The sequence below is a fragment of the Falco peregrinus genome, chromosome 2, assembly GCF_023634155.1.
Source record: "Falco peregrinus isolate bFalPer1 chromosome 2, bFalPer1.pri, whole genome shotgun sequence".
NCBI lineage: Eukaryota > Metazoa > Chordata > Aves > Falconiformes > Falconidae > Falco > Falco peregrinus.
Genome location: NC_073722.1, coordinates 38,374,592 through 38,400,263, shown reverse-complemented (window position 1 = coordinate 38,400,263; position 25,672 = coordinate 38,374,592). Strand labels below are relative to the sequence as shown.

At 54.9% G+C, this 25,672-nt stretch overlaps 2 protein-coding genes across 5 annotated transcripts in view; one reads left to right on the top strand and one right to left on the bottom strand.

Moving 5' to 3' along the window:
• The window catches only part of ZNF638 (zinc finger protein 638), a 66,377-nt gene extending 61,966 nt beyond the window's left edge, over nucleotides 1-4,411 (bottom strand). Inside the window, exon 1 of the mRNA XM_055794203.1 lies at nucleotides 4,302-4,411. Coding sequence (XP_055650178.1) covers nucleotides 4,302-4,396 — 95 coding nt within the window. The 5' untranslated portion in view covers nucleotides 4,397-4,411. The remainder of the gene's footprint in view (nucleotides 1-4,301) is intronic.
• A 1,330-nt stretch (nucleotides 4,412-5,741) lies between these two features.
• On the top strand, nucleotides 5,742-24,988 carry PAIP2B (poly(A) binding protein interacting protein 2B). 4 transcript variants are annotated; one of them, XM_055796765.1, is made up of 4 exons: nucleotides 5,742-5,859; nucleotides 16,161-16,315; nucleotides 21,736-21,912; nucleotides 22,865-24,988. In XM_055796765.1, the coding sequence occupies exons 2-4, from the start codon at nucleotides 16,169-16,171 to the stop codon at nucleotides 22,919-22,921; spliced, it is 381 nt and encodes a 126-aa protein (XP_055652740.1). In that variant the 5' UTR covers nucleotides 5,742-5,859; nucleotides 16,161-16,168; the 3' UTR covers nucleotides 22,922-24,988. The 4 variants fall into 4 exon arrangements, with proteins under 4 accessions (XP_055652740.1, XP_027645564.1, XP_027645565.1 ...); XM_027789763.2 differs by lacking the exon at nucleotides 5,742-5,859 and adding an exon at nucleotides 5,951-5,972; XM_027789764.2 differs by lacking the exon at nucleotides 5,742-5,859 and adding an exon at nucleotides 9,395-9,532.
• The last annotated feature ends 684 nt before the right edge of the window (nucleotides 24,989-25,672 follow it).

Genomic DNA, 25,672 nt, shown 5'->3' with positions numbered 1-25,672 from the left:
GAAGAGCTGAGCATGGGATGATGCCTATCTGGATCCCACAGCCCCATTTTCCTCATCGCCCATGCAAGCAAGTCCCTGGGCTTCCTGGGAGAAGAGCCTGCAGACCCGGGGAGCATTGGGGCACCAAGACATCCCCTTCCTGCAGACTCCTCCACAGCTTCCTTGGGTCCCTGCACTCTCCCCACTGAGCAGAATCACCCAAAGGGCTGTAAAAATTACGCCAGTTTCTTCTACCCCATAAAAAAACCCGCTTGCCCTCAAAGCACATCCTGTTTGACTATAAGCAGGGGCTTAACAGATGTTTTAAAAGCAGCTTAAAAAGGGCCCGAGCGGTGGCAGCACAGCCAAGTCCCTCTGCCAGGAGGTGTTTATGGATGCTGGAGATTCAGGGATGTGTTTGTCCAATGTGCTCCCCTCTGCAGTCATGTGCCCCAGTCTGCAGCTGCTGTTCTGCAGGGCAGGAGCTGGGCTTTACTGGGGGAATGTTTCCTTCATGCTCTGCCACCACATCCGTCTCCGCTGGAGCTGCTGGGCTGAGCTGAGAGCTTTCCCAGTGGATCCTGAACTGCCAGGCAGGCTCTCTGGGCTGGCTGCTATGAGGACTGGCTTCCCAGCCTGGCACGCAGGGCTTGAAATTACCACTTCCCGCCTGGGAATGCCCCTGAAGTTCCATTTTTACCATGACTCTACATCTACTCCCTATCTCCTGCCACAGATGCTCTGCTCAGTTTGGATGCTGAGCTTCAAAAAAAATCTTGGTGAGAGTGAATTTTAAAGCTCAGTTTAAATAGTGGTAAAGTAAGGCAAGGCCTGGGGAGGTGGGATGGACTCAAGTTTGCATCAGTACAGTGAGATGGTGAGCACACAGATGAAGTCACAGATATAAATGAGGCTGTCAGAATAAAATGAGATTATTGAGCTTGGCAAGATTAAAAAGCAGTTTCAGAGTAGGAGCAGCATCTTGCAGTGGCACAGAACTAGGCAGGGTGATCCTGTGGGGATCCCCCACTGCAGTGAGATCCCCTCCACATCTTTCCACGTGGTTCCAAGGAGCAGGAATGAAATGGAGGAGAGAAGAGGGGTGGCCCCCCTGATAGAGTAGCAAAGCGTGCTGCCCTGCCCCTTCTCATGTCCAGCTCCTTGGTGGGTCCTTCTGGGCTCTGCCTGTGCAGGGGGATGGATGCAGGAGCAAAGCCCCTGGAGAAGCAGCAGCTCTGCCCACTGGTGCCAGGGCTGCTGGAAACCCCCATAAAACACCCTGTTATTCAGGCTCTGTTTCCTGCAAAGCTTGAGCAAGAGCAGACCCAGAAACCCCTCACTCTGCTGCATGCAGCATCCTTCACATTTGAATCCGCTGTCAACAGAGGATTGCCCCTCGGTGCTACCCAGATTGGCTGGGGACACAGAGGAGCCACCATTTCCCGCTGCTTCTCCACTGTGGGATGGAACCCCTAGGCTTCACTTTCAGCCTGCCATTCCCAGCTGCACCCTCGACAGCCAGAGCTGTGGGGCTGGAGCAGGAGATGAGGGATGTGTCAAAGGACCTGCCTTCCCACAGTCACCTGGTTAATTTACTAATTCATCGGCGAGGCCTGATGAGGGTGACATTTTAGCGGCTGCAGCATGGAGTGGGCACAGGGAAGCTCACTGTGCTTTCCCCACATTGTCCCCCAGGTGTGTGACAGCCCCTCGCCCCAGATGGCAGCCACCAGTCCCCAAGGACCACAGGGGCTCACACTGCGTGACACAGGCACTGAGGCTGTGAGGACAGCCTCCGGTCACCCACCCGTGCCTTCAAACAGCTCGCGGGCATGCCCGCAGCTCCAGAGGATGCTTTACGGATGGATGAGCTGATGCACAGCTCCTCAGCTGGGGCACTGGGAGGACTGGGAGCTGGGGAGCTGGGAAGACTGGGAGCCCCAGTGCTGGCAGCCCCTGGCATGGTCACACCAGGCTTAAAAGTCACAGCGATTGATGTAGCTTGAAATTGCTGCAGGGCCACATCCTTCTCCTGCCTCAGCCCCTTCCTCTGCCTCCAAGGGCCACCCCTGAGCTGCGTTTAACATAGGGGACAGGACGAGGACCACAGGTTCATCAGCGTCCCCTCTGTGCCACCTCCCATGCATCCCCCCAGCCTGCTAGCTCCATGCCCCCCCCCCCCCATGTGACAGTGCTGGGGGGATCCCACAGGACCCTTGGTGCAGTTTGGGATCAGAGGGACATTTCTGGGTCTGGGGGGCATTGACAGGGTTTGGAATGACCAGCACACAGGAATTACGGGGGAAAAACAGACAATGTCCATGGCTCTCCCCTCCCAGTCCAAAGGGCTCCCCAGTTTCCTCCTCTGGCTCCAAAGAGGAGCCCAGAAAGGGCCTTTTAGGGGCTGCTTTGGTCACCAGTACCCCCAAAACTATGCAAATCCACCCCGAAGTGGTAGCAGGACAGCTGGGAAGGAGGGAGGGAAGGGCTGTGGAGGAGCACGTGGGCACAGATGGGGAGCTGTGGGCACAGACTGGTGGGACCAGTGATGGAGGATGGGGCTGGTTCCGTGCAGCGGGCAGGGGACGTGCAGCTCCGTGTCCCTGTTAGGGACAGAGCCGGGAGAGGGACGTGCAGCCCTGTGTCCCCATCCCCGCAGAGGCATCCCCGTGGCTGGGACCACATGCAGTGCCCAGGGAGGCTATGTTTGACATTCCCCTGTCGGCGGCTGGGGCCGGGGTGGTGTGTGACAGGCACGTCAGTGGCATTTCCGAGCACTCAATGGTCTTCGGTGACCTTGTGGGGCTGCCCTTACCCGTTATGCGTCCCTTTAAGCCCACAGGACCTGGGGATGGAGCTGTGGGGAAAGTCATGACTGTTTTCCCAAAGTGACCCCCGCGGGAGCCACCAAAACACTGCCCACAGCAGCTCAGGTCCTCGGCCTGCCTGTGTGCGGGAGCTCCAGGGGGTTCTTGCACCCCCAAACGCCCGAGGGGATGAGCAAGTGGGGGTCCAGGGGGCATCAACAGCAAATTCACTGGAGCTGTGGGACGGAACCCTGCTCGCAGCGCTGGGCTCTGGCATGTCTCCCATTACGGGCAGTAAGGACAAACATCCCCACAGCTCGGGGACATCCCTGCTGCCTCTCTGGGACCATTCCTGCCACTTCAGTTGCCCGGCAGGGCCTCCAGACCCCCACCAGCATCTCCCGCACCCCAAAACCCACATGGGCAAGACCCAATGCACCATCCTTTTGTGCCGGGAGGGGGGGGGAGGATGCTCAGCACCTCCCTGGATCAGGCCCTTTGGCCACGGGCTATTTTTATCCTGTCTGGTGGCAGAGCCCAGCGTTCAGCCATACAAGGAGCCGCCAGCCATCCCGGGAAGGTAATTTGTCCCTGAGGTGCCACATTGCAGGTTGCCCAAGTGGACAGCAGCGACCGGGGAGGGAGGGATTGTCACCTCAGCCAAGCAACCCGCTCGTCTTACGTCCCACTCGCCTCTTGGGGACACCTTGTCCATCCGTCCCCCCGTCAATACCCAGCCCCTGTTTCTCAACTCGCCCCAAATTAGCACCTGGTGATGAGCAGGTTCCTGATGGATGAGGGCATGCAGTTAGAAATAGCTCGCCACTCCGGCCATCAAGGGGAGTGTGGTGGCCACGGGGCTAGTGTGACCGTCTAGGTGCTGGGCTGGGGGACAAGGGAAGGGTGGGAACCTGGACCCCCTCCCCTCGTCCCCCAGCCCAGCCGATTGTGGTTTGCCACATATCTGTGGCAGGGCTAAGTGACATGCCCAGGGACATCCTGGACACCAGTGGCAGAGACGCTGGGACTTTGCCACCTGGGGAGGACTGAGGGTCCCTGGACCATGCAGCATCCCACAATGGACCCTCAAACCATGTATCCCCTCCGGTGGAGCCTCCTGCCAGGGGGGCTTCTCACCTCCTGGAGGGCAAAGGGACCCCTCCAGGCTGCCCCCCCTTCCCCCCCCTGCCATTGCAAAATCCCAGCCCGGAGGGTGGAAAGAGTTTGGGGTCTTCTACCATGAAGAGTAGGAGGCAATTCTGGCTCACCCCCTTCTGCCGGGGGGGTCCCCACCGGGTGCACCCCCATCCCACAGGCTCCCGAGCCCCTCCCAGCTGTGCTCAAAACCCCATCCCCATGCCGGGGTGAGGGGCTGCTCCTCCCACCCAGCTCCTCCAGACCCCAGTGTAGGGGCTGGGGGCCGGGGGCGCAGATGGGTTTGGGGGGCACTGAGAGGCTGGAGAAAGGCTCAAACTCACCCGAGCGTGGACCACCCCCCGGGACCGTGGCACTCACCGTCGGAGCGGGTCAAGGGGCAGCGGGCCGGGGGCCGGGGGGCGCTGGGGGCCCCGCTTTTGGGGCGCGGAGCCCCCGCTGCCGTCCACCGGCATCTCGGGGCCCCGGGGTACGGGTGGCCGCGGGCGCTGTCCGGCGCGGAGCCGCTCAGGGCTGGCAGCCGGCCCGGGCTCGTCACCGCCGGGGGGGCCGCCCGCCGGCCACGGGGACCGGGGGGGGCGTGGGGGGCGCGGCGGCGGCGCGGGGGGAGCCAGGGTGCGCGGCTGGGGGTCCCCCAACACGGGGGGAGGGGCTGGGTGTACCTCCCCTCGATGTGTGTGTGTGTGTCCCATTGTGGGTGCGGGGTTCAGTGTTCCCACCCCTGTGCCCCCCCACTCTGGAGGTGCAGGGTTAGGTGCCCCCACACACCGAGGTGACCCCAAAACTGGGGGTAGGGGGCTGGGTGCCCCCCCTGCTCCAAGGTGCCACCAACACGGAGGTGCAAGCGGGGACCCCAGCACTGGGGATAGGGGGCTGGGGGGCCCCCACTACCTAGGTGCCCCCAAAACCGAGGTGCAGGGCTGGGTGTCCCCCTACATCGAGGTGCCCCACCCTCGGTGCTCCCCCCACTGTGGGGGTGCGGGACTGGGTGCCCCCCTGCACCGAGGTGTCCCCAAAACTGGGGTGCAGTGCTGGTGCCCCCCTATACCGAGAGGCCCCCGCCCGGTGCTCCCCCCACTCTGCGGGTGCAGGGCTAGGTGCCCACACACACACACACACCGAGGTGCCCCCAAAACGAGGGCTGCAAGCAGGGCCCGCCGGTACAGCGGATACGGCGCTGGGTGCCCCCAAAACAGGGGATGCAGGCGGGTCCCCCCACTCTGGAGTTGCAGGGCTACCCCCCCCTCCCTCGATACTGTGCCCCCCCACTGCAAGTTTGCGGCCCCCTCGTCCCACACGCCCGCCACGTGACAGCAGTGCTCGGGGAAAACCCCCGCCCCCTCGGTGTGTTTACATCGACCCGCCAATCAGCCGCTCTCTAGCAGCACACCCGCGCGGCAGGGAGGGCGGTTTGTGCCGCCTCTCCCCATTGAGCGCTGCGCCCGCCAATCAGAATCTGAGCGAAGGGGCGGGCGATGTGGTTATTTACATCGCGTCTGGTCACGCCCACCCCGCCACGATTCCAGCTCTGAGCGCTGCCCGTCTAACCCAACGTGGGCAACGCGTGCGCCCAACCAATCCGACCTTCGAGGTTAACCAATCCGAAGGCTAGGAGGTGGATCCGAGTCACCAATCAGCCAGCGGTACAGTGGGTGGGACTAGAAGCTAGAGTGACAGTGGGATGGTTGAATAGCGACATGCTCGAGCGGCCTTTCTTCCAATCAAGCTCAGAGAGGAGAACGGAGGGGCGGGGACCTGCGGCAGCGCTGGCCAATGGGGCGAGACGGCTGCACTGGGCGTGTCCCCGGTACGCTGGGCGGGCTGTGGCGGCGGCGGCGGCGGCAGTGGCAGCGGCAGCCCGCGGAGCGGCACCGGCCTCGGCCTGGCCCGGCCCGGCCCGGCCCGGCCCGGCCCGCAGGTACAGCGGCCACAGGGGGCTCCGGGACCCGGCCCCCCATGGGCTTCTCGGGGGGGGCTGTCGGGCCTCCGGTGGGTGCAGGCCAGGAAGGCCCCAGCGCGGCCCTGCCTGAGGTAAAGCCTCGCCGGGCGATGCTCGCAGGCCCTGGCCGTGCCTCGCAGTTCTACCGGCGCCACCCCAGGGCTCCGGTAGCCTTCGGTCGGGGAGCTGTGGGTTGTGCGGCCGCGCTCCGGCCTTGCGCCCGGCGGGGTGTCCTACAGCCGGCGGGGGACGGCCGCGGGGAGCAGAGCCGTGGGTCAGCCAGCATGGCTCGGATCTGGAGACCGGGTGGCAGGCCCCACGATGTGCTGAGGGGAGCTTGCTTCCCCCGGGACATGCAGGCCGTGTAGAGCCAAAGCAGGGGAGCCCGGGGCTGGGGCTGCCGGAGGAGCCTCTGACCCCGAGGGGGAGGCAGATGCGGGGGATGCCCAGGAGCCAGGTATTAGTCGTGCACCCCTGTCAGAGACCAGCAGAAGGCCCACCTAGCTGGTTTCACCAGTGCTGGGGCCCTGCCAGCCTCCAGCTGCGCGTTCTCCCACCTCCCAGCCCCTTGTCCTCTCCTGATCCCCTGGCACCCCTTGGGAGCAGGTTCCCCAAACAGCCCCCAGGCTCCCCTCTGTATGGGCCAGGCCTTCAACCCGTGGGGTGGGGTGAGGGGAATGTGCCACCAGCCTGCTGACCCATGCTGTGGGGAGGGGATGCGTTCAGCAAAGCTGTGGGGGAGGGGAACCCACTCAGATCCGCTCCCACGGCATGATCTCTGCTCTGGCGGAGCATACAGGGGACAGGCACAGTGGTCCCGCACGCTGCCATCACTCTGGAGGGATGCCTAACCTCGAGACAGGTGGCATGATGTGCTCTCTTTTCAGATTACAGTGACTGGAGGCTGGTTTCTTAACTTTGCCTAGAAAAACTAGTCCAGCTGGTGCCATGGAAGCTTGGGATGTGGCACACAGGTGGGTTTGGGCTGGGAGAAGGTTGCTCTCCCCGGCCTGGGCCAGCCTGCCTCTGCCATCCATGTTTACAGGGGACAGAATATGGCACCAGCAAGCTCAGCATGGTGTAGCCAGCTCCTGGCTGTGCCCTTCAGGTATTTTGTTACGTGCTGGCTCTTCAGGTTTCAGTCTGGCATGCAGTGACAAGTCAGGTATTGCTACAGGAGCATCGCAGCCAGGTAGGGAAACTTCTCTCTGCGTCTAACGCAGTAACTGCTTGACAGGATGCACACTGGGCTGTGTCACTTTGGGGTACAGTTGATCTGGATCCTTGTTCCTCTGTCAGCCTTGGCCATAGAGGCCGCAGAAAAGGCTGCATGAAGCTCCCAGTTGTGTTTGTTCGGTTCCTAATAGCTTGAGACAAAAATATGTGTTATAATACTGCATTGAAAATGTCCACGTTTCCTTTCTGTGCGAAGTCTGCAGTTTTTCCCCCTGAAGAGCTCCTGGGTGGCAAGCTGAGGGGACAGCCCTTCTCCAGGCTGAGAAAGGAAGAGCCAGGCACGCGTGCACATCGTGTCTAAGATGCACATGTGTCCTTGCAGGATTCCCCATGTACTTAAGTGAGACGGGCAGAAAACACCAGCTGTATGCAGGTGGACAGTGTATCCCAGGGCTCTTTTAGCCGGAGCTGGACGCTGATATCCTCCTGCAAACTTTCAGGCTTTTGTTCTGGAAGTGAAGAGTCAAGGAGGGAAGTGGGCTTGTTCCCCTCCCTTGAAGCAGCAGTTTGTTTTCCCCTGTCAGGCGGCCTCTGTGAGCTGCAGTTTGAGGCTGGCTGCGAGACAATGAAGCAAGACCCTCAGCAATTCACCTCTTGCCTGTTTATCCATCACTGCCAGGCTGGCCACTGCGCCCCAGGGACCGCAGCTGCGCAAGGACAGTGTCTGTCCCCGGAGCTGTCATCGCGCTGGCCCTTCCACCAGTGTTAATTTGATCCATGCCAGTGTTGTCAGCAACCAAAATCCAGGCTGCTGGAAGGCAGCCGCCAACCAGCCTGCCCAGTGCCTGCTGTTGTTTGGTGTTGACAGGGCGCATTTTGTCAGGTTTTGGGGGCCTGGAGAGCAAGGCCAAGCCCTGGCAGCTGCGACCACTCTACCGTGGTCCAGGAGCCAGCGTGGTCCAGCTGCCGAGGTGCAGACCTGAGCTCCCAAAACAAAGGTCGAATCGCCCCGTCTGCCTTAGCCCTCTTGGTCTCACCATGCTTTGCTTCCCCTGAGTCAGAGTGGTGTGGAGGGCAGGCATCTGGCCGGATCAGGCAAAGCCGGGGATGCAAGTACAGGGTATGCACTGTGAGGTGTCTGGAAAGGTCGGGCCTCTGGCACAAACAGACTTAAAGCTGCTCCTGCAAATCTGGAGAGCCCTCACAAAGCATGCAATTTGCTGCCCTGATCTCAGTTCCAGCTGCTGTTGCTGCAGAAATTGTACCGCTGGCTTTTTCTGCTCTCTGTTCTTCCTGCCCACAGGCAGGCAGGGAACACTGTCCCTGCTTTGCCCTGTGGATGTCCCTGTGTGGGGAGCTTGTGGTGTGTCTGTGAGAAGAGCATCTCCCAGCTCTGATAAAGTTTCCCCTCCCAGACCAAAAGCAGCCACAACTGCCCAGGGAGCTGGAAGGTGCTGCTTGATGATGCTGTGTTTTGAAGTCTTTACAATTTCTGTTAATAATTCCCTTAAATTGCAGAATATCGCTGCTTGCGGGCTCATGTGTGATGCTACTTGGCCGTATCGCTGCTGCAGTGTATTGCAGCGTTAATCTTGCTGAGCAGCAGGACCTGTTTGTGAGCTGTTGAGTGCTGAATGTGTTGTCTTTGCCTGAGATTAAAAGTAGCTCAATGAAAAGCAGTGTTTAGGATGAGTTTGAAATTAGGTTTCTGAGCATTTCTTGGACACAGCTCAAGAGCGGTGTTTGATGTTTCTGGTGATTTCAAAATGACAGGGTATCTGGTGGCACTTCATTTTGTGCCTGAGCAAAGTGGGGATTGTTCTTGTGGATGCAGATTAAAATAGCACAGTATGAGATTATCCCCCAGATCAGGGATGGAAATAGGATGCAGTTTCTCAGCAACTGAGATCTGAAAATGGAAAGCTCCACATCTGCTGCAGGCAGGGACTGTCACCCCCTGCAGCAGCCCAGCACCTGAGAGTAGTACCAGGAGTCCAGCCTAACCTTAGAAGTCCAGAATAACCTGGAAGATTTAACATCCTTTAATTACAATGGGTTGAGGACAGCAGGGAGCAGTGGGTGACTCCCCCAGGTCTGCAGCAGCTTGTCAGCTCAGTGCTTCAGCGTTGGTGGTAGGGAATAAAACCTGAAACACCAGTATAATGGGAAGGAGAAGCCTGGGGAAAGAAAAAAAAAAAAAACCAAAACCAACAACTTGAAAGACGTCAGGGTGGTGATCGAGTGTGGGCTGGGCTGGAGATGGATTGCAGCCTAGCAGAAAAAGTCAGACCCAGTCAGGCCAGGTTCCCCAGTGAGACCCAGCTGGGAGCAGAGAGAGGGGAGCACCGCAAGTGCCATGCAGGGTAGCTGGCAACGCTCATGGCTACTGGAAAAATCTACATGGCTGGGAGATAAAACGTGCAGCCTGGGACTCTGAAGTGCAGAGACCTTATCTGCAAACGGAGATTAGAGCAAGGTAATCTCTGCGTTCACTGTGCGGGGTACAGGTGGGCAGGAGGAGAGGCTGGTGCAAGGAGCAAGGGCGTTGCAAGTGGGGCTGAACCTGATCAACCTGTGTAGCGCGAGCTGAAATAGGGGAATCTGGTCCCTTTGGGAACTGAGGCTAACCAGTTGCCCTTCTCTTAATTGCTGTTTTGGAGGAGTTTGAGAGGTGGCCTGCAAAAACATCCAGCCCTCTCCTCCCCTCCTTGCCCAGCACTGCTTGGGCATGGATCAGTCCTGGGCTTCTAGTCAAGGACTTCATGCTCCAGTATGCCTCTTCTGTCTATGGGAAGCATTTCCGCGCTGGTTCAGTGGAGGAGAGAAACAGTGGGTTTCTTTTTATGAATGCTCTAGAAGTTGAAATTGGAGTGGTGTTAAACCCAAGGTGCAGCTAGGGTGAGGATGCAGCACTAACCTCTTGCCTTCCCTCACAGTGACAGCCCTTGCAAACCTAGCTGTGCTCCTAAGCACTCGCAGGGCAGTCAGGAGGGAGAGGAGCCTTTAAAGTGCACAGAGAAAGAAGGGCTCATGGGTTTGTCGGTGATTTGTTTTTTCTGAAGTCTGAGCTGTGATGGGTGCGTTTTCCTGCTGAACGACCAGCCCGTCTGCAAACACAATGATTCCCAAAGCTATTTATAGATATGGGAGCCCTGGCCGGCCAGCCTCCTCCATCACGTAAGCCGGCGCTCCCCACCGAAGCAGCCTCCGCTGAGGTTTTGGCTCTGGCCAGCCAGCCTGTGAGGGTAAGGAGGACCATATGTCCATTGCCTTGAGCCAGGTGCGCAGCTGTGCTCGATTCTCTGTCTGGTGCTGACTTGTTAACTCTTTGGGGGCAAAGGGGAGGAACATGGATCATGCTATGCTTGGCATAAGAAAGGGGTGCTCTCATGGGGGCAGAAACCAGCTGGAAGTGGGACTCGCAAAGGTTCTTGCCTCCCAGGAGGTACTCAGTCCTGCCGTAACCAACCCTGGTTGGTTCTGCTGTGTGTTACCCTCCTGAGTTAGTTAAGGAGACAGTCTAACAGCCTGTTTTGAAGGAGTAGATAACCATATGTGTATTCTGGGGTATCGAAGTGCGTTATCCAGATTATTAATGAACTCTCCATGCCTTATGCTGCTCTGTTACAGGAGCCTGAAGCATTCCTGCATGTACGCTCTTCTCCCAGGACAGTTCATTCTAACCATGGTGCAATCCCACTGTCTCCAGCCTCTTGTCCTTACCCCTTCCCACCTGACAGCCAGTGCTGCAGCCTGTGGACATGCAGCACTCTGCATGTGGCTCATTGCTGGAAAAAACACTTGCCTGCCAGATTAGCTTGCTTCCCTGCCACTCTGAGCGCATTGCCCTGTGTTATCTCTGTCTCTGCATCAAGTTCTCACCTCCTGTGCTCCTTTTGCAGCACAGTGGGTAGCTGCACCTGCTGTCCTGGTGCACTTGCTTCTCTCTTTCAGCCTTTTCTCCCTCAGAGTCAGCTGCCCCCTTTTATAGCATGCTTGGGTGCTGCCTGCTCTAAGGAGTCCTTCCGCACCTCCTGCAGAGCCAGTCCACAAAGTTGCTGCCCTTCTTGCATCAAATATCTCAACACGGTGACAAGGGGATGTTGCTCCACTTCGTAATTTCAAGGAGCAGGAGCCAAATGGGATGAGGCAGCCTGCCTGGCCTTGCAGCATCTGCTCTGAAGCAAGGGTAGCACATCTCACACAGCACAATCCAACCGCCTCAGCAGGGTTTGCACCAGCGCAGGATCAGAGCGCAGCAGCAGAAATGCATGCAGACGGGTCAGGGAGGTGGGCACAGCAGCACAGGGGCTAAGGGATGTGTCCACACAGAAATGTGGATCTTTCCTCAAAAAAAACGTCCATCCCTTTTAGATGGTGTCAGCACTGGGATGGTGGTAATGTTTTGGCATCTTCCTGCATGAGCTGTGCTGATTAGTTTGTCCTTGGATGTCTCGGTCACTTGTGCTTAATTTGCCTCTGTGACTATTTCCAGGCTGATTGAGCCAGGATGGTCTGGTAGCCCCAGCTGGTCTCTGATCCTGTAAAGTCTGTAGCCTTGAAGCATCACCCAAGATACCAGATGGGGGCTGAATTTCTGTGTTCCCAGCTCATGTTATGTCCAGTACCTTTTGCAAAGGAAGCCTACCTTGCCAGGCTGCTGTTCCAGCTCCAGGCGAGTACAGGAGCATTGAGAACGATGGTGATGCTTGTAAAGACTAGCAGGGACCTCCCAGGCTTGCCTCACTGCCTTGCAGGCAGCCCCACGGCATAGCTCCTTGGGATTTGCTGTGCTCTGGATCAGGACGTGCAGCTCTCAGGAGGTGATTTGTGTGCTCTGGATGTGTTTTCAGAGCTCTCAGTCCCCAAGTTGAAGTTTACTTTTTTTATATATATCTACCTAATTTTCCAGGGGAAAGGAGAAACAAATCCAAGCAGCCCTCACTATAAGAGGGCAGGCTTTTTATTTATTTTAGTTTTAATGGGGAGCCACAGCTCAGAGCAGTAAGTCTGCTGCAGTGTCTCAGCAATATATCAAAATTACCCTGGCTCTGTGCATTCTTGGTAGAGCATCAACAGGCTGATGGTTACAGCGCTGTTCCGGTGACTCAGATAAATAACACGCAGACCAAAACATACATTGAGCCTGGCTCGGTCAGACTGGAAAATACAATCTTGGAAGCTGCTTTTCCAGGCAAGGATGGCCCTGTACAGCCAGGGCTGCTGTGAGGGACTGCTGGCATGCTCCAGGCACCAGCTGATAGGGGAAAACCATGACCGTGGGTCCTCCAGACCCAGCTGTGAAAAATGGGAGATAAAAACACACTTTGGTGGTGGTGGTTCAGGTTTTTTTCCCCTTTTGCGTTTGGGCTACTGAAGTAGTACATCAGATAGGCTGTTCCTTTGCTGTTGCTGTACGTACCCCTGCCCCGGGTATCTGCTGCCCTTCACCCTGTACCAGCTAGCACTGGTGGGAGGTTTGGGTGCCTGTTGTCTTGTTGGATGAGTTTTTTCACCCAGGGTATGTGCAGGCAGGAGTTACCCTCCGGTAGGGACGAGCTGGCATGGCAGCCGGCTGTCCCAGTGCTGTGGGGCAGCCTGTCTCTCCTGCCTGCTGCTTGCTGCCTCCTGTTTCTCCCAGCAAAGCGCAGGGGCTTCCCTCGACAGAAGGGCTCCTGTCTCCCTCTGTGATGCTTAAATGACTGTGCTGGCCTCTCTGAGCTCCCTTTTTGCTTGGGGCCGTTTAGAAACCTCTGGCTCTGGAGGTGGGGGATGGCTGTGGGTGAGGACTGTGGGATGGCTCGGGAAGCTTTGGGATGGCTTAAATCTAACAAAAGAGTGTGTGGCAGGGAAATGTGTGCAATAACCACAGTGAAACAACTTCCATGCAGTGAATGTGGGGGATTCTGAGTCTGCTGAGAGGGGCTGGGAATGGGGCTTTGGACACCTGTGTGTTTAAAAAAAAAAAATAAAAGGAAAAAAGAAACAAACAAAAATGGTCCTGTTGGTGATAAACAAGTAGCATTGACACTGATGTGGAGGTACAAACACTTCCCATGCTCCGATTTTGGTGAGCAGTAGGTCTGTTTACACAGCCTGGGGACCATAGCAGATGTGCCCAGGGCTGCCAGCAGCAGGGTCCCTTCCTGGAGTCCCAGTTCTCCGTCTGCAGGGGATGGTGAAGCTGAAATCGGGAAGGCAAGCTCAGCCATCATCCCCAGACCCTGCCTGCCCCATGGCAGCAGCTGGGGACGTGGGAGCCCTTCAGTTTGCTCCAGGTGCTGGAGTGGGATGTGTGGATGGCCAAAGGGCTGCAGGCACCATGCAGATGTTGGGGTGCTGGTGGTGCTCTGGGCTGCCCTGCTGTTATGGTCTGTTTGTGTTGAGAGCTGCTGCCTTCGCAGCTTCTTGTATGCCTGAAAAACCTGTCCTGCTGACGGGAGCTGCGATGAAAGTCCTGCTGCTGTGTTATAAACCTGGAAGGGAAACTAGACACAAGCCATCCTTTCATGTCTCTGCTTCCCAAACCACAGCACACCGCCCTCCTCCGCCTCTCCTCCTCCCGTGGCACCCATAGCTCCCCACAGCCGTGCCATGGGTCCTGGGTCACCCAGGCCAAGTGTTCGTGGAAAAACCCCTTTGCTGTTCAGAACGAGCTGCAAAGCTGTGCTGAGAGCCAGCACCACAGGAGCAAGGTCTCTTTGCAGCCAGATTAGTAAGGAGTGTGCTTGTGGGAGTCTTGAGGAGGGAGGGAAGAGTTTTTTCTTTCTTTTTGTAATTTAAAAAATTACATAAACCATAAAATTAAACATTGCAAAAAATTTCCCTCTTTTGTCATGCTGCTTCTCTAGCTAAACTGTTGTCTGCAGCGGCTGGTACAGAGCTGCTGGACCAGCACAGGCACCTCGCTTCGTCTCTTTGACAGCGACCGCCTGACATAGGGTGACAGAACGACATTTGGCTCTACCCAGCACCCATCCTGCCTGTCTGTGCAGAGGACCTGGCTCTGGACGCTGTACGTAAGCTGTGAACCCTGCCAGCTCCTCAGAACTCGTGTGTCCTTGGGCTCTGGGCTCTGCCTGTGCAGACATCTGCACTGGCGGCGAGACGAGCAGGGAGGGAGGGAGAGAGCTCCCCCGTCCAAACCTTTCGTGCATTTTTGCTTGCTTTGCAGCTCTGTTCCCCTTCCCGCCTGCCCTGTGACTGCCTCTTGCCAGACTTGAGCTGTCTGTCGTCAATAAGTCTCGTTGATCCTGGGAGAGCCGCCGTGTTGGCTTTGGCATGGTTGAAGTTTCCATGCTCGATTCAGAACCTTTCTTGCTTCTCTGCAGATAACAAAGGCTGCTTCATTATGGCGTGGTGCTGTGTCCTGAGGCTGCAGGCAGCCTGAGGGCCTTGCAGCTCTTTCTTTTCCCCCTTTTCCCCTTTTTCCTTTGCCGAGAAGCAGCCATGTTAAAGCTGTGCTGCTCTCGGGGACCCAAGAGGATCAGCATGCCAGGGCTGCACACCTTTGTTGTTGGTGGAGATGCTTTTCAGAGACTGACATGCAATGGCTGTTGTGTATTTGTCTGTGCTTTGGATTCCTCCTGAAAGTGAGAATAATCTGCATGGCCCCTAGAGCAGGCTGCATTTATCGAGTAATGTGGAATCCCCACTTCCAGGTGATCGGAGCGGCTGCTGGGCTGCAGATCTGACAGCAGCTATGACCTGTATGGAGGCAGAAAAGACCTGGCTCCAGTGGGGTCATTGCTTGCTCCCACAGCCTTGTAGGGGGGCTCATGGAGACTCTGAGAGGTCGTTTAATTTGTCTTTGTGTTCCTAAAGTTGGATTAGGCATCCGTGGTGCCCATCAGTAACTGTTCCCTGAAACTTTCAGGAAGAGGCTTGCCCCCTTGCAAAGGGCATTATTTCCTATTGTCACTAGTGGCCTCTGCAACCTCACCCCTCCTCCAAATCCAATTTTTAGTGCCGCAAAAACTGAGCCCCCTTCTGTACCCACAAAACAAAAGACTGATTTTTTTTTCTGCGGCCTCCATCTGTACCTAAAGGGTTATTGTGTGGGGCTCCCTCCTGTCATCCTCCTTGAGACCAAACCAACCTGCTTCTGCCAGTCACCCCCAGAAATTGTGTTTTCCAGCCCCTGCTTGTGCAGGGTGCTCTCCAGTTCATCGCTGTGCCCCAGTGCTGTGCTGGAGCTGGATGCAGCTCAGCTCCAGATAAAGCCTTTACCAGGGGAGAGTAAAACATACAGCTAGGATGTCATTACGTGATCTTTGGATGTTTTCCAGCAGAGTTGTGCTGGCCTTACTCTGTGTTTTGCTATTCTGTAGGATTTTGCTATTGAATTATTGTCTCATTTGTCTGTCTGTCTGTCCTTTCCTCCATCTGTTCCTGGGAGCCTTTTGGAAATTGAGATTTGGGATTCTGTAAGGTTTGTCTAGCTTCAAGCCATGCTACTGGGACTCTGAATGCCTGCTTTAGAAACAGGCAGCCTTCATGTCGCAAACCAACAGGCTTTTGCAAAATGCCATCTAAAAATAAAGAAATTATGGCAGACAAAGGGACACGAGCTGGTGTGCATATGCTCTGCCAAAAATTTCAGCGTTTTAGGGTAGGAGGCAATCTGCTTCTGTGGTATTGGTGTGTTGACTGTAGTGATAACCCAGCTGTGGTCTTCTGGTGTATTTTGTGGCAGATTAAAATAAATGTGATGGATGGATGAGGTTTAAGGTGCCTGATGCCTTTCCAAACCCTGTTCACAGCTTCTCCAGGAGTTGCTGGTCAGGTCACCCCTTGCTCTAAGTCCAGACCAAGTATGTTCAGGCTATCCTTGATTGGTCAAAACCATGAAAAATAAATGCTGCCACTGCCAGGGAGGTTTAGTGCTGCTTCTAGTGCTTTTGAGGAGGGGAGGGGAGTCATAAATAGTGCTGTGCCTTGATAAAAGCAGCCTGGAAGCATCAGGTTCTTGTGCTGGAAGCCTGAGTTGTCACCCATCAGCACCGCCAGTGGCAAGCGCCCATATGGGAGCTGGGGGGCCTGGGGTGAGCTGGGGGGCATGGAGGTCCCCAGTGGCTCCCTCAACCCTATGTTTTTCTTCCCAGAGTCAATAATGATGAATGGCTCCGACCTCGCCAGTACGACGGCATCCAGTCCCAAATCCAAAGAGGACCAAGTAGTTAATGGCCACGATGAAAAGGAAAACAACCCCTTTGCAGAATACATGTGGATGGAGAATGAAGAAGACTTTAACAGACAGGTAAGACTGGGAGGGTGGTTGCCAGCTCTGTGTTTCTGCGGCTAAAATTGAGGTGAGGGAAAATTTTCCTTTGATGGGCACCCTGAAGTGTGAGTCACAGCCTGTGTGGGCCCTGTGTGGAGATGGTGGCTCAAGGGGAGAGTCATCCTGTTTATATTGGATCTGCCTGTAAGGCCGTGGGGAAAAAAACACCTCACGATGCCTTTGACCCTCTCAGATCTTTCTCAGAGGGGTGGTGACAGCACCATCATTTTCTGTGCTTTGCTGCAGTAACAGAGACCTTCCCTTTCTGCATGCTCAGCTGGAGGGCAGAGGACCAGCATAAAAAACAGTGCTCAAAATTGGAGAGCATTTGTAGCTTGGCTATCTCAGCAATGAGTTCCTGCAGTTAATACTTCTCATTTCGTGTGGAAGTCTCCATTTCAGTGAAATGGTCCCAAACACACTTGGAGCAGCCAGACCACTTGGTTGGAGCCTTGGCCACTAGATGCTGTGTCTGTAATGGCCAGCTAAGCTTTTGAGAGTTTCTAGTAGATTGTAGTGGGACTTGGAACAGCCTTTGCTTGTGGAATAACGATGCAACCCTGTGAGCTGGAGCAGGGCAAGCAGCCGCATAACATCCTCATGCTTCTGCTTTGGATCTTCAAATGCCAGGGCAGCAGGAGGCAGCAGGGAATAACTTGCTGGAGCCTCACTGGTCCCTTCTGCCATCACCCCAGTAGCTGGAGACAAGTCAGACACCTCAAACTGGGTGAGGAAGGAGCCCACCCCTTCAGCTGGCTGAGGTCTGCTACAGGCAGAAGCCCTGAACCTTCCTGAATGCTTGTGCCCTCCCTAAAACACCCCCGTGAGTGTGGCCAAGCACCGGATTCCCATCACCAGGGTGTCAGGAGGCTGGCAGGGAAGCACCTCTGGAGCTGCGGGCAGGCTGGGCAGAGGCATTTCATGTCCCCACCACACCCCTGGTCACCAAAGGAGGATTTCATCAGCTTTACTGGTGTTCTCAGCAAAAAATCTCCATATGGTAATACTTCAGTCTTGTTCCCACAGGAGGAAACTGCAACCACTCACTGACAGTAACTCCTGGTGAGTGTGCAGCAGCCTTGTGCTGCCCATCACATTAGCAATTGTTAGCAGGCTGTGACTCAAGGCTTTTGTTTTATTTAATGACGCGATTAGGCAGCAGCTGGTCCCCACTAGCAGCTTTGATGATGGAAATGTGCGAGATTAATTAGTTAATGTTTGTAAAGTGCTGTGTGGTGGTTTAGGACTGTCATGGTTTAACCCGGTACTGGCCGGCAACCAAGTACCATGCAGCTGCTTGCTTATTCCCCCCACAGTGGGATGAGGGAGAGGATCCGAAGAGTGAGAAAACTCAAGGGCTGAGATAAAGACAGTTTAATAGGTAAAGCAAAAGCCATGTGTGAAAGCAAAGCAAAACAAGAAATTAATTTGCCACTTCCCATGGGCAGGCAGGTGTTCAGACATCTCCAGGAAAGCTGGGCTCCATCACACGTTATGGTTACTTGGGTAGACAAATGCCATAATGCCAAATGTCCCTCCCTCCTCCTCCTTCCCTCAGCTTTATATATACTCAGCTTGACATCATATGGTACGGAATATCCCTTTGGCCAGTTTGGGTCAGCTGTCCTGGCTGTGTCCCCTCCAATTTCTTGTGCCCAGCCCTCTTTCTGGCAGGGCATGAGAAACTGAAAAGCCCTTGACTTAGTATAAATGTTACCCAGCAACAACCAAACCCATCAGTGTGCTATTGACATTGTTCTTGCACCAAATCCAAAACACAGCACTGCACCAGCTACTGAGGAGAAAATTAACTCTGTCCCAGCCAAAACCAGGACAGCTGTGTTGATTAAAAGCCTGATGAAGGTAAAGTGCAAAGCAAACCATACTGCAGCTCCATACCAGAGGGAGCATCCTGGGGTGGAGCAGCAGGGTGGAGGAAAGCATGCGCAGGCAGAGGGAGATGGAGGAGGCAGGAAAACTGAGCCAAGGCCTCAGGGCTTCCCTGTATTGGGCTCTGTGTTTCTGAGATACTTGCCGATGCTTTCCTGGTCTGCTAGCCCTCACTCCTGCACTTCCAAACCCTTAGCGATGCCCTGGGAGCTCAGCCCTTCGTCCAGCTTCTGGTGAAATGCTACTAGGGGGAAAATGGTTCGTTCAGAAGCTGGAGTCACTCTTCGAGGGCTTTGAAATCCCTGTGTCTGCTGGTGGGGCACCAGCCAGGGTAGGAAGAGCTATCCTGCACCGGGATCTTTGTCAGTCAGAAGGCAGCACTCCTGGAAGGAGCGTCCTTGGGCTGGCATGGGATCTTGTGGGGCTCGGCTTAGGATGCCATACCTCATGCCTTTCAGCTGCTCTATTGTGCTCCCTGGCTGGAGTTGCTTCTGAGTGCCCCCAGGAAAGGATGAGATGGCAGTGATGGGGCCACAGTGGGGGACAACAGCAGGCAAGTCCCTTTCAGTGGCGATGGTGGCTTCTGCAGGCTTTCCATCTGTGCCTCATGTTAAAGGAGAAATTCACAGAGATGTGGGTACCCTTAGGCTTGCTTTAATCACAACTCAGAGCTGGGCCACCACCTCAGTGAGCGGCAGAGAACAAAGGGATACAGCACAGCTTATATACACTTACCAAATCGTTAGTCAATATCTGAAGTTTCCTTTGGTCTTGTCAGTTCTGCGAATCCATCACCTGACTCTGTCCCCGTTGATTCATCTAATCGGTTCCAGTCTCTGTCTGCTTTAACTCACACAATCCTTCAAGCAGACTTAGTTTTGAACAAGCAATTCCTATTCACGTAAGCTGATTTTTTTCGTAGAAACACCTGTGTTTCTGAGAGCACCTGTGTATGCAATTGATCATCTATTGTTTCTCTATTCTCCTACTGATTATCTTGACTAAGTTTTAAACCAGCCTTGGATTAGGGCTATACAGGGAATGAGGCCTGGTTCTGCCATTTAGCAGCTTCAGCACTTTAAAGTTCTTAATTCAAAATACATTTTCTTCAACACCCCAGTGGCTTGGGGCTGCTGTAAGATCTGGGGCTGAATCCTCTTCCAGACCCACTGGCTCTTCCTTCTTCCTCAGCTTTCTGAAGCCATGCTGCTTCCTTGTCTCCTCCACAAAGGTTTTCTGCCATCCAGGCCCTGAGCAAGGAGAGCAGGCAGGTGTTTTCAGAAACCCATGAGTTTCTTGGCATGGTCCTCCCCTATTTATGCTAGTGACATTCCTTTTCCCACGGAGCCAGCATGTCCCAGAGGGCAAAAAGGGAGTGGTGGGCTGTTGTGGTGAGAAGAAACTCTGCTGGCAGCAGGTGAGGTTGGTGCAGAAGGACCTAGGGCAGGAGGTGACAGAACTGCATTAAATACCATAGGAAGCTCAAGAAGAGCCCTGAGAAAATACTAAACCCTTTCTCTCCTGGTTCAGGCTGTCACAATGCAGTCCAAAGGAGTTGATGGTTTCTGGCTAGAGGGGTAGCAGGCAGGTACAGGTGTGAGCATGTCCAGGATCTCTCCCTCCCTATTCCCTGGTCCAGGATCGATGTTGTCACCACATCCTCAGCTGGCAGCTAGTGCTGGCATTGGGCCCAATGGCCTGTTGCATGCATCATAAAGGCTTTGGTGTGGGAAGGGGAACAAGGTGCTGCTGGGCTGCAGTTAGAGTACAGCCAGCAGTGCCGAGACTCAGAGGAGAGGGAATATTCACCTGGGTTTGAATGTTGCAAGATGCACAAGGCTCTGGGCTTGCTCCATCGGTGTCCAGTAGAAGTACAGGATCCCAGGGTAGTCGTTATCTCCTGCCAGTGCGAGCCAGAGGTCCTGAGGTGTTTTTCTTTTAATATCCTGTTTTCATGTGCTAGTGCCAGCATGTAGTTTCAAGGACAGCCTCTGGAAACCCAGCTGAGGATAGCAATGGCATGTTTTGCTGGTAGTAAAGGCAATTTTCCCCTGGCCAGACCCAGTTTCCAAGGCTAGTGGGAAGAAGCTCTCCATTAGCTGAGGCTAGAGACAGGGTCCAAGGTTTGGTTGCTGTGAGAGAGCTTTTAACAGTCCTCGCAAGGAGTTTTCCCAGCTGTGATTTAAAGTGTAACAGGGACTGGCTGTGAATAACCTGGAAGTTGTTAGCACTGTGGGTTTACCAGGTTTACCTTCACAAGCTGTTTGTGACAAACAGTCTCTGTAAACTCCATGGTGGGGCAGAGGGACCCCAGGAGCCCACTGCCATTTGCAGGTCAGGTGCTGCAGCACCAGCATGGTGGGTTGCAGAGCTCCTCTTCATCCCCCTCTCCCGGGAAGACAGCTTTGATTGTAGTTTCAGGTTTCTTGTAAAATAGAAGTGTTTTTAAGCTTTTCAGAGTGTTTTGCAGTTCATGGATTCACTCAGCCCTCTTGGACTCAGTAACAGCTGCTCAGTCATGCTGTTTTCTGGCTGTCGCCCCATCTGCTCATTTTCTGGCAACCACGTGCCTGTTTAGCAGGCGGCCAGCAGCTGCCCAGCTCCCTGCCTTGCTTGCTTTGCTTGAGTCAGTATCCAGAGAAAACCAGCTTGGAAGATGGCAGCAACTGGTTAATGCAACCCAGTGGTGGTACAGGCCCACTTGAGGTTAAGGATGGGACCCCCAGACCCCCTCCTGCCTGTCTCTCCTGCTTTGATTTGCTTGCACACCCCTGCATGAGCAGCTCTGGAAGCCCAAGCCAGGTCCCGTGGCTTTCCTCGGCCTTGGGAGTTTTCTTGCAGCGGAGATGGCGTCATCCATGGTGCACTTAACAGGAGCCGACTGCCACCCTGCGTCAGTGCTTGCAGAGCAGCGGTCTGCCAAGGAGGCTGAGCAGAGCCGGTTTAATGAACCAGAGAAGCACGGGAAGCAAGAAAGGCTGGCAGAGCTACAGCATTGCTCCATAGCAGGGGATCCGCACAACACCACACACCTCTAGTACTGTTTCCCAGCTGTGATTTTTATATTGGCCATCCCATCGGTTTTGCAGCAAGCTCTGCTAGAGCCTGGCAGCCTGAAATCCCATGCATGTGTTGATGCATCTGGATATCCCCTAAATCTTATCCTGTTCCCTTCTGGATTCACCTGGTGACGTGTGCTTGCAGACTGCATCTCCCTGGCAGTCTGCAGCGGCCGGGAAGCGATGTCTGAGTGCGGCTTTGCTCCACTCAAAAGGTGCCAGCTTCTGTGCTCTTGCGCTGCCTGGGGCTGGCTACAGGCAAGTCAACAAAGCCGTGTTCATTTAGGTTTAAAATACAGCTCTGGCTGTCATGTGATGTTTCTGAGGCATAGGCAGATGCCAAGGTGAGGTAGGCACATTGCAGACTCTTTTACCAGATGGGGACAGTGCATGGAAAACACCCAAGATGTGTCGGTGTGCCTGTGACTAACGGGTCTCTTTGGACAGGTGGAGGAGGAGCTGCAGGAGCAGGAGTTTCTCGACCGCTGTTTCCAGGAGATGCTGGAGGAAGAAGACCAGGACTGGTTCATTCCATCGCGTGACCTGCCCCAGGGCATGGGGCAGCTGCAGCAGCAGCTCAATGGGCTCTCGGTTGGCGATGGCCACAGTTCAGAGGACATTCTGGTAAGGACTTCGGGAGGATGTGCTGCAAGGCCAGGTGAAGAGCAGACAGTCCTGTCCTGGGAAGGGGGGTGGATTTCCTTGGCGGGGTTCCTGAGTGGCAGTGGGGTGTCGATGCGAGAACTGGTGACAACACACCGGTGACGATGCATTGGAGTTTTCAGCAAGGATTTTGTTTAAGCTGCATATCATAAAGAGAAATAGCCAGCTTTGCAGAACTTTCTCTCCGGAAGTCGTGGGTGGGGCTGCCACTTGCATGTGAGCTGGGCTCTGGTTCCCAGAGCAAGCTGGGACCTTTCTTGCTGTTTTGGACAGAGCTGGAATGTCATGGCAGGCTGGTGAGGTACAGGAGGAGTACCCAGGCCTGCTGCAGGGGTGCTGAGCGCCCCAAGCTTGTATAGATTGATTTAGAGGGGTGAAAACCTGCAGGGTGGCTGGAAGAGCAGCAGTGTTAAGGCAATGCCTGTTTTCATCCCTGAAGGCAGGAGCGTGCTGCAGGGCTGTATGGACCAGCACAACGGGGATTGTTCTGGCCCAGCGTTGCTGACCATGCTCAGACTGAGCTGCTTTACCTCCCTGCTGTACCGTGGAGGGGGATAAAACAGCCGCTTGCACCTCACAGCACATCCACCAGCAGCCCTGTGTTGACGCAAGAACAGGGAGAGACAGAAACGGCAGATTCTCTTGTGTTTCCCCCCCAAAAAAAAAACAGTCTGGGAGCAGATACTTTTGAGCCAGCACTTGTTCAACACCATCTTGGGTGCCTGCAAGGACACGAGGGCCAGGGCAGATGCTTTGCACATGTGAACAGCCTCCATCCTCCTTGGCAAGTGGCTGTCAGGACGGGGCTCCTTCGGGGCGTGGGTCTGTGGGGCGATGCTTGCTGGGGAGGTGCCAGCATCTGGACTGCTGATGGGTGCACACACACACACACCCCTTCCCTCTTCTCTTCCAGAGCAAAAGCACCTTGAATCCAGATGCCAAGGAGTTTGTACCCGGCGTGAAGTACTGACCATCAAGGCAGGCTTTGGAAAGACTGTGCCCCTACTCTGGGGGAAGGTGGTGGGGGGGAAGGAGGGAGGGGATCAGCCCCCAGCTGGACTCTGTGCTGTAACAGAGTTGCTGCAATGTGGCGAAATCTTGCTCTACGCTTCAAGTACCTTTTTTTTTTTTTTCCTTCTTCTTTATTTGTGTCTTTTAAACTCTTCCTTTGTATTGTCTGTCACCTTTTTTTGGCAGTTTTTGCTTTCTAGGACTTGTGGCCCTTAGGTCTGTCTTGAAGTCCAGCACTCCCCCTGCTTCAGAGGCCCGTTTCAATGTGTGCTTCAAGCCTGCTAGTGGAAAAGTCATGTTTTCTTGTTTAAGTAGGATTTGTAGGGATCCCCCTGCCTGCCTGCTCCCTCCCCAGAGGCAGCAAGCCTGGGCCAGGAGCTGCACTGGCTTTCCTTGTTTCTGTTAAACAGGATTTCTTTCACTAAAGGAAAGGTGAAGTGTAACAAGACTGTAAACCCTAAATTCCTCCAAGCAGCAGCCTGCCCAGCTCTCTGATAGGTGCTGAACACTAACTCATATGCTTCTGTTCTGGTAGATAGAGTCCTGCCTGCTTAATCGGTTGCAGGAGCTCTTAGGGGAGACCAGACTCATCAGACATCATCCCAGCCATCCATCCCAAGGGAAGGGCTGCTCCTACAAAACACGTTTTCTCCTTAAAGAATTTTTACACCCCACCCCCCCCCAACTCTTGAACTTATCCAGCACTATGTGCTACGGCTCTGAAGCATCTGTACCTTCATTTCTCATTTAAATAAATCCAAGCAAAACTGAATAGAGTCATTCTCAGCAGAGTGGAGTGATAAGGAGTTGGTGTCAAGCAGCCTCCCTGGGAGAGGAGAGGGATCCTCTGTCAAGATGAGTCTGACCCCTGAGGAGCACCCGAAGACTTAGACTGAGAAGGGTGTTTTTGGGAGGTGACGAGCAGTGTCTTTGTGCTGGTCCCCACAGTCCCCTTTGCCGAGGCTCTGGTGGGGGGTGGCATTCCAGGCAGAGCCACTGGAGTGGCTGTGGGCAGGATCTGTGCCTTCATAGGGTGAACTTGCTCTTGAGGACCTCCTTCCCCATTGGCAGGAGCTGGCTGGGCTTCAGCGCTCTAAACCACAGCCCTGGGCGCTTCTGGTATCTAGTATTTAAAGTCCTGTGCTTCCATGGGCTCCTTTGGAGAGCCAGCATCAGAAATCTGAACCCAGAGAAAGCAGGAGCGTCTCGGTGAGGGGCACAGCCTAACGATTAAAATAGTTACTGGCTTTAGTAACGTGGATGGGAGCTTTTGCTCATCCGTGTAAATCTCACCTCCCAGGTACTGTTACTTCCAGTATTCCTTTTACTTAAATGGAGTAGTTAATGGAGTGGGATTACAGATCCCTGAGGGGTTTGCAGAGATGGAAGCTAATGGCCACTCAATGGTCTGACTCCATTAGCTCAGCACAGCGAAGCCAGTGGCCGCAACTTCTGCCGCTGGAGCCCATCAGTGAGCCCAGCAGGAGGGCCCGGGGTCTGTGGACCACAAACACTGAGGGAGGTTTGAGCTGATTTCTCAGCTGCTTGCCGTACAGTGCGCTCCGTACTTCACCAGATCTCCCGTCTTAAAACCAGCGCTGAACCCTGATGCTACCGCAGCTGGAGCTGGCAACCTGTTGAAGATTTCTTTCTGAATAGGTGCCCATCTTAAATACTGCTGCCCAGAGGGGGTGGGTTGGTTTGGGTTGAGTTCTCCTGTTGTCCGGTACAACCTGTGCCTTCAGCACCTGCACGGTTGCTTCCAGCTGTCGGAGGCTCCGTCCGCTATGTGGCTGGAGCTCAGGCTGTGCCTGGGGCTTTGCAGGACATAACCCAGGGTGTGGGGAAGGGCGGCTGTATGCTGAGCAAACTTCTTTTGTAGTGGTAGTGCAGTTTTCCCCCATCCCTTTCTCTGGTTTCTATTTGATTTCTTACTAAAAACCAAAACCCAAACCCAAACCCACCCTCTGACATGCTGTAAATTTCAGACAATGCATTATTAAAAATAAACTTTTTTTGGAACTGAGTGGTGCAGAAGCCTTGCCTAGAGAAGGAGTAAGGTCTCCATTCAACACCAGCCCCACCTGATGACTTGGTCCTGGCAGGAGGCTCCCTGCCGTGCAAGCAGAGATCCCTGCACGTGAGGTTTGGGTGTGTGCCTCTGATTTTCTTTGCTTCAACCAAGGTCAGAGGTGGTTTGAAGTTCCTAGAGGATTTACCTCCTTCCCAGCTGTGGGGCCGTGGGAGTGCTGGCTTCCAGCATCCTCTGCCAAAGGCTGGGGCTCTGCTGGGCAGAGCCTGAAATAGCTGGAGGAAGAAACAGCTCCAGTTTATGTGTGGTCAGGACCTTGGCACTGAGAAAATAAAACTAAAAAAAAAAAAATGTTGCAGGCCAGAGGAGACAATTCCCAGCATCGATGCCCTGGATGGAGGCTGCTGCTGCTGCTTCTTTCCCCAGCTGGACACAGAGTAATGCAAACCACCAGGCCCACGGCTTCATCCTGCTGCTGAATGAGGACGTTGGTTGAGGAAGAGCCTTGCTGGGACGTGGAGCCAGGCACAGAGCAGCCCGGCGTGGCTGGGTGACCCTGCAGGATCGGCTCCACTTTACCTGTCCCAGTGCTTCCCATCCCAGTGATTCCTTCCAGGAAGAGTCAGCCTTCGGGTTTGTGCTTCAGGTTGCGCACAGCCCCTCGCTGTTTATTTCAAA

Coding starts and splice junctions, on each gene's coding strand:
- PAIP2B (XM_055796765.1), top strand. CDS start 16,169: ATGATGAATGGCTCCGACCTCGCCAGTACGACGGCATCCAGTCCCAAA. Junction 16,316..21,735: donor AAGAAGACTTTAACAGACAG/GTAAGACTGGGA, acceptor CTCTTTGGACAG/GTGGAGGAGGAGCTGCAGGA. Junction 21,913..22,864: donor ACAGTTCAGAGGACATTCTG/GTAAGGACTTCG, acceptor CTTCTCTTCCAG/AGCAAAAGCACCTTGAATCC.